At 37.2% G+C, this 7,704-nt stretch overlaps 1 protein-coding gene across 1 annotated transcript in view; it reads left to right on the top strand.

The window, feature by feature from the left end:
* Positions 1 to 2,083, top strand: part of LOC311082226 (scavenger receptor cysteine-rich type 1 protein M130-like) — a gene marked incomplete at its 5' end in the record, with an annotated part of 25,415 nt that extends 23,332 nt beyond the window's left edge. Inside the window, 6 exons of the mRNA XM_084112960.1 lie at positions 322 to 381; positions 598 to 651; positions 748 to 816; positions 892 to 942; positions 1,071 to 1,133; positions 1,319 to 2,083. Of these exons, the coding sequence (XP_083969086.1) occupies positions 322 to 381; positions 598 to 651; positions 748 to 816; positions 892 to 942; positions 1,071 to 1,133; positions 1,319 to 1,368 (347 nt within the window). The 3' untranslated portion in view covers positions 1,369 to 2,083. The remainder of the gene's footprint in view (positions 1 to 321; positions 382 to 597; positions 652 to 747; positions 817 to 891; positions 943 to 1,070; positions 1,134 to 1,318) is intronic.
* Between the last annotated feature and the right edge of the window lie 5,621 nt (positions 2,084 to 7,704).

Consider the following 7,704-nt stretch of genomic DNA (forward strand, 5'->3'; position numbering starts at 1 on the left):
CACCTACATCTTGGATGCCCTTCAGGTAAGCTAAAACATACCAAAATTTAATTTCAAAGTGAACTATCCCTTTAATATCTGTAAATATGCCTAATCTGTGTCTTATACCTTTCAAATTTTATATGTGTCTTATTGTTGTATTTATATGTGTGCACTGGAAGCTTCATTTACAAGAAAAATTCCTTGTGTGTGTGTGTGCAAGCACACTTGGCAATTAAGCTCTTTCTGATTTCTGATTCTGAAATGATCCAAAGCATATGGGGGTTTTGGCTGATTTGTGATTGTGAACATGTATCTGATAGTTCTGCTTCTTCCTAACAGGAAGTGTCCGTTCTACCGAACAGCATTCTGGGTATGAAGATGCTGATGAGCTTCTTTCAGGTTAGAGGACTGAAATATAATAATGTTACCCGCTACATACAGAAAAGTATGTATGTTTGTTAAATTAAACACATTAAGATAAAAAAAGTTATCTTAGCAGTATTTAATAATAATATGCAATAATATGTATGTACTGTATAGTAATAATAGTATGTACTGTATGTATGTTGGTATTTATGTATGTGTTTATTTTCTTTTTCACATCAAAATCTGTAGTAGGAGTCACAGCTGACTACTATAATGACGTCAGCACCACTGAAGGCCCAACAGGTCAGTGACTGATCACAGAAATTCACTTCATTTAATTATCTATTTGGCCTGTGAATTAGTTTCTGTTTATTCTCTCTTTTCTATTAAATTATTTAGAAAAGCAACAAATCACATCAGAGAATTATGATGATGTAATCAATGCTGAACGGAGACATCATGATACAGGTTTATTTCTTTTAATTATTTTTTTAGGTCTTAACACAATACATCTATATAATTTTTCATTATTTTGTTTAGCAGAAAACTATGATGATGTCGTCATCGTACGACAGTTCTCCAATGATAAAGCAGGTGTGGGTTTCAATTATACACTTATTAGAACAGGGTTTTTTTCTTATTTATTTTTTTGTCAAATTATAGTAGCATGTAAAGTATGAAGACTTTTTGCATGTAATTAATAATAGACACATTTATATTAGAGGGTGTTCAGGAGGAGTATGATGATGTGAAGAATGTCAGAGAATATATGAGTGACATATCTGGTACGTTATTGACACTTTTTTTTACTTAATAATTATGGTGTAGTCCTTATAATAGCTTTATATTATAAATTTCTCTTGTTCTGTTGTCTCAATAGCTAATTTAAATGGACTGAAAACATTGTGTTCATTATAATACTTTTAAAATCATGTTGATACATGAATTTGCTCTTGTTTTTTAATAACAGACTATGATGATGTGGGGGAGGAGCCAGGAAAACAGGGAGGGACTTTATAACTCAAACCACACCCACTGCAGCAAATCAATTTTCAGTTTTAAGTGGTCTGCAGAGTTTAGGTGTTTAAGATCCTATATACTGTATGTTTTAGCTTATGTTTTGCATTTTTCATACAAATCTTCTAATTCAGCTATAATTTCTGAGAAAAAAAAATGCATTGCTTTCAAAATATTAGATTTTTTTTTCCTGGTGTTTTTGCAGACCATGCTTTTTTCTTTTTTTCCTATTTCTCTGAATTAATACATTTCTATCATGTAGCCTTGGAAATTTGAGGAGGAAAAACAAAATTTTTCTTGACCTTTAAGCCTCCACCACAACAGTTTTTAACATTTCACAGCACCTTCAACTTATAAAAATAAAACTCCTCTTAAATGCAGACCCACTGCTGGTGGACTTTTATATTTTGCTAAAAGTTGTTGGAATTTACTTTGGGAAATATGTTAACAAACAGCAGCTGTGAGCAATTATCAGAAAAGCATGTTCACTTAATGTTCTGCAGAAGGAGTTTCTGACAGTCAGAAAGTAACACATGGCATGAACTCTGAGCTTAAATCTTCAGTGTTTATAACAGAGCTTTTTAATATACTGTATAGAGACTCTGTGTGTTTCATGTATCTGTTTTAGATTTGCTTAATTGTTGTTATTAAAGGATTAAATCAGACTGACTATGTGCATGGACATTTTATTTTATTTTGGGGGGGAAATTGGGAAGGCTGAAAATATTTATTTCAACACATTGTGTTTTTTGTCCAGAAAAATAAAAAAATCAATACATTTCTGTGATATATTTCTGTTTTTCTATTCACAAATTGTTGTTTGCTGTATAAATGTTTTCCTAGCATAATTAACACCCAGTGCTCCTCAAGCCAGGGTAGTTGTCAGTGTTTGTCATCTCTTCTCTGCGGTGTCAGACTTTGTGTTTCCCACATTGACTCTCATGACAGCTGGACTTTGTCAGCACTTTATCATGTGTGTGTCTCCTCAGTAAAGTGTCTCTGTAAGGTAGAGGAGGATTCCCGTTCAGTTAAAGGGCCAAACAGTTTCTGTCAAAATATATAAGTAGAGTTCAGTATTTACCTTGATTCCTTCCTCCTTTCAGATTTCTTACTGGTTTTATTTATTTATTTATTTATTTACTTTCTTATTTGCTGGCTCTAAAAGCTTTACTATGTTTAGTTTGTTTTTGTTCACTGTAGCCTATCATATTTCCTCTGTACTTATATCTTTGTTTTAAGTTAATAATTCAATACTAAAGTTGTTCACATAAAAATAATATTCAAGATGCTGCTGGCACCATTTTATTTTATCCTTTAATCCTGTGCTTTCATATTATCTATTTTTTTGCATAATTATTATACATGCATTTTTAATTACCTCATATGAATTGATAAAAAATAGAAAAATTTATGTCATATTGCAGAACCAGTGAACTGCAAAAAAAAAGTTGAGAGCATAAAATACCTATAAAATGTGTATGGAAAAGACTTGCTCCTTGCGTACAGGCTGTGCTGGTAGAGTGGAGGTTCATCATGATGGTCATTGGGGAACAGTGTGTGATGATGGCTGGGATTTGTCTGATGCTGCAGTGGTGTGTAGAGCTGGTCTATGAGCATTACGTGTAGTTGGTGATACTCACTTTCTACAATGATCATGACCAATATGGAGGGATGAATTGTACTAGATCCGAGTCATGTTGAAAATGAGTAAAAACATAAATTAAAAATATAAATATGATTGTGCCATTTCCATCTCTTACAAACCACATACTTTATCACTGAAATGAATCAGTAATCGTTACTATATCCTTAAGCAGCAGAGGTTCATTGAGCCTCATAACCTCCATCCTCCAGTCTCTCTAGCGTCTTTTTGGTATCAGCGTATCTGATCTTCGCCTGCTGTGTTTGAGTTGTTTTCCATCTTGTGATCTCCTCTGTCTTTTTCTCTCTCTTCAGTTTCTGTGTGAAGAGTCTCGTCTGGGAGAGGCAGCAGTAATGGCTCAGAAAGCTGCAGAGCTGGACAGTTCTGAGTTTGGCGTGGTGTTCAGCGCTGCTTAGCCTATATGCTGAGGTGTGTGTGTGTGTGTGTGTGTGTCAAACATTCACATGCTACATCTGCACAGTTTTGCTTCTGGTGGATTGCACACTATGGAGTGAATTATGTAATTAAACAAACAAATCCAGCATTTTGCAAACAAACTCGATCTGCTTTGCAAAGGAAAACTCGACTCACAAACAAACAGAAAGCAATGTTCAAATACAAAGGTCAATTTGAGCGAAAACGCAGTGGAGTAACAAATATTGTGTTTTACAAATATAAAAAAATGAGCCTTGATAATATTTCACAAATAATTACAAACCATCTAACAATTTGCATGTGGGCTAACCTTTGAACAAATACCAAATCTAGTGCACACATCTGTCTGTTATGATTGTGAGACACTTGGCTTTTTATGAGATCTATTGGCTCGCATTTCTCACAAATGTGTCCAGGCAGATTTTCTTACAAATGCAGTTGAGCAACTTCCTCTTCTAAAACAGTAGATGACGCTAAAATATAGGGATTAATTTAGCGCTAGTCTGCCGGGAGAAGCACTGATTTGAAACGCGCTTGCATTTGCCTTCAGCTGAGGAAAATGAGTGGTGAACAGGTGAGTTTCTGTCTTACTGTATCTATAATAAACATTTTAAGGTTTTCTTTTTTTTTCTGTTGAGCTTCTGGCCTGACAGTGGATACGCAGCAGATTTTGGGCCCAGTGCTACAGGCTCGAGGCTATTAGCCCGGCACGGCCTGTTTAAAGCCCTGGCTCGCACTGGCCCCACAGTGGAAACGCGGCTCTGAGAACTAGGGATGCGCAAATGAAGCCACATCATATGAAGCACTGAGGCTTTCCCCTGATTGTTTCGGGAAAAGATTTGAAGCATCAAGAGTGTCGAAAACAGCACCATCTTGTGGCAGGTCAAAGTTAAAGCAGCCATAAACCCGAGTGCGCAGTGCCGTTGTTTTATCTATTAAGCGCAAATAAAAGCCTGACACTAACATTTAAACGCTAAATGTTCAGTTTTCTTTAATAATAATAATTCACATATTAAAGTGTGGCAATACATTTAATGTAACAATTATATTAATACTAATTATAAAAATACCAAGAGAGTGGTAAATGAGAGTGGTTTACTTTATGCAAGTAAATGGTGGTATAATTATTTTATGATTTCTATGCTGTTTATATGGCAGAATATATGATCATATAACATGGGCTATAGGTTTATTTATTTAAAAAAAAGATAGTAAATGGACTTAAACTTCCAAAAACCTGTAGAGTAGTGGTCTGGGTTCAAACATTCCGACACGCAAAGTAAGGCTTCATCTTGTTGATCACGTTTCTCTGAAAACAATACGCGCTCCGGCACGGATATTCATGAGAAATTGCGCTGCGTACTCGAAACACGCTTTGAAGCTTCAGTGTCATATGTAACATCACTACTGAGAACATCAAGGCCCCCGAGTTGACGCAGGCAGGTCAGTCCACCTCAGAGCCAGGAGCGGACCTGAACCTGATAGACCTGTGGTCCGCGGATCCTATTTCCCCCCTAGTCCCCAACCTTGAGTCTTCATCCTCCTTGCCGGTCCCGTCCGGAAACCTGCAGGCTACCTGACCTTATACTCCCATCTCCATCGCTGGTTACGACCAGTCCCCTGGATCCGTCAGCACCACTGGTGTGGTACAGCTCCTCAGCTCTGCCTCCACCGCTCACTGCGTGCAGCTCATCCTCTGCGCCTCGGGCTTCCCTTCAACCAGCTTGGGGTGAGGCCGAGCCCCCAGCTGCACCTCAGGCCTCCAGGCCCATATCTCCACCTCGGCCTGTCAGCCCGTCACCATCGCCTCCGCGGCTAGTCTGCCCGGAAGCTCCGCTGGGCTCCCTCATTTCTCCAGGTCAGCCTCCAGTGGTCGATGCCCAGCTTTTGCATTGGACTTCCTGCACCCCTACGGCTTCATTGGGCTCCTCCCTTCCTCCGACCTCCCCGTCATCCTTGCTCGCCACATCGTCGCTCCGGTCATCCGGATCCCCGTCACCCCCTCAGTCCCGCAAACCGGTGGCTCAGCACCAGCCTTCCAAGCCTGCGATGTCTGTCAGCCTCTCTGTACCACCAGTTCCTCCACCACTAACCATGGTTCCGCCTCCGCCAATCAGTCCCAGGGTTCCGTCCGTCCCCTCTGTCTGGACTCCGCCCTGGGTCTTCCCACCTTCAGCTTTACCATGGTCGGCAACTCCACAGACTCCTCCTCATCACCATCCGTCACCAGCTCCACGACCTCCACCAAAGCCTCCGCCTCATCAATACATCCTGAACTTTGTCATCACGGCGCGAGGACGCGCCTTTCTGAGGGGGGCATAATGTCACAATTATGTTCTGTCTTGTCTGCACCTGTGTTTGTTAGTCCTTGATTAGTGAATCTCCCTCCACCTTGGTCTAGATAGTTTCCTCCTTTCATCCTGTGTATTTATACTCCCTGTTTTGTTCAGTCCCTTGTCGGTTCTCATTAATGTTGTGGTTGTGTCACTAAACATTGTGTTATACCCTCATCTTCATCTTGTGCCTTACTACCACCACACCGTTACAATATCAGTAACCTATGATGATTTTATCATCATACAAAAGTTCTCCAATAATAAAGAGAACTGGATTTAAAAAATATATATATTTTTTACATTACATTTTTTGGATACCCTGGTAAAATATTTTTCTTTTCAAGTTAGTGTTATAAAATAACTCAATCATTATTACATTAAAATGTATATATTATAATAGTGCACTTTAAAGCACAGTGTGAGTTTTATTTATGAAAATAATGATTGACACATTTGTATCAGAGGGAGTATAATAATGTGAGTGAAGATGTGAGAGACCTGTTTGGTAAGTTATTGTGTCCTGCTTTATCTCTCACTGAATAGGTCCCATTTAATCTTCATAACTAAATATTCTAATGTATTTCAAACATTGATGAGTTCAATGTGTTACTTTCTAAACATAAACTGATACATTAATGAACAATATTTGGTGTTTGGCTGGTTAAGGATGAGTGCTACCAGAATGGTGTGTCGATTAGAACACAGGAATGAGTCCAGAAGTTACTTCTCAATTGATTTATTGCCATTTGCTTTCTTTCTTCATTGTCCCATTTCCTTAATGTGGCTTTACAATTGCTGCATATTGCTGGTGTCTACAATCAAACAAAGTTAACTTTACTGATACAAATCATTATAATAATAAGTATACATTCACATAACCATAAAGAAAATCTTTAACCAAATTAAACAGATCAACAGTTATCAAATTAATATCAATACAAAAGGTTTAAATAAACTTACAAAGTCAAAGACTTAGCAAGCAGAGAAGCAAACAGTCAGCACAAAGAGAGGCACACTAGTGAGGTTGATTGGTAATTATCCTCAGGTGAAGAAAGTTCCAGGAAGTGGGCGTGTCTCCCAATATGAGTGACAGGAGAGTGACTAATTGGGATTTTTAACAATTAATTTTTTATGATTATTTTGGGGAGGAGCAAGGGAGGGGCTGTTTAAGTCAGTGACCACACCCACCACCTCACATTGTTTTATATGCAGCTTTTATATGAGAGTTTAATTGCTGCATATTATTAAGTTTTAGTTCCAATTCATCAATATTTTTTTTGTCACTCTTTGAAATATGCCAGATCAATTACATTTAGGAAATTTTCTACATTTAAACTGAAAGAGAATATGCTTTGCTTTCATGTTGGTGCTTATTAACTTCATCTGTGTGCTTTTTCTTTCAATTTGCCATATTCGTTGTAATTCATTCGCTATATTATTTGTAATTCAAAGTGATATTATTGGACCGTTTTTCAGAGGCTTGTGAGAAATGATGTACTTTGCTCACTGGCAAAAAATTATGATGCAACAGGACTGTGACTGAACCTCTTACCAGTTCAGAACATCACTATTAAACAGAATGAAATGTTGTTTAAATGTTGATATGCTGTAACATTCCAAATTGTATCTGTTAAAAACAGACATGTGATCAGCTAAGGACAAAAAAAAGGAAACCCCAATTTTTCCTCATTCAATATGACTATGCAATAATAATAATAATTAATTATAATTATTATTAATAATATTAATTTAATAAACACTTAATTTAGAAATTACCAAATTACCAAATGAAAAAATTACAAGAAATTTCACTCACTGCAGAGTACAGACAAGGAGTAAAATAAAGCTTCAGTGAAATTAGCGCTATATATAAAAAAAAAAGATTTGTAGCTGTAAAAAGAGAAATGATCAATTTCTGAACAAATT

Source organism: Abramis brama (genome assembly GCF_963993115.1).
Source record: "Abramis brama genome assembly, chromosome: 4".
NCBI lineage: Eukaryota > Metazoa > Chordata > Actinopteri > Cypriniformes > Leuciscidae > Abramis > Abramis brama.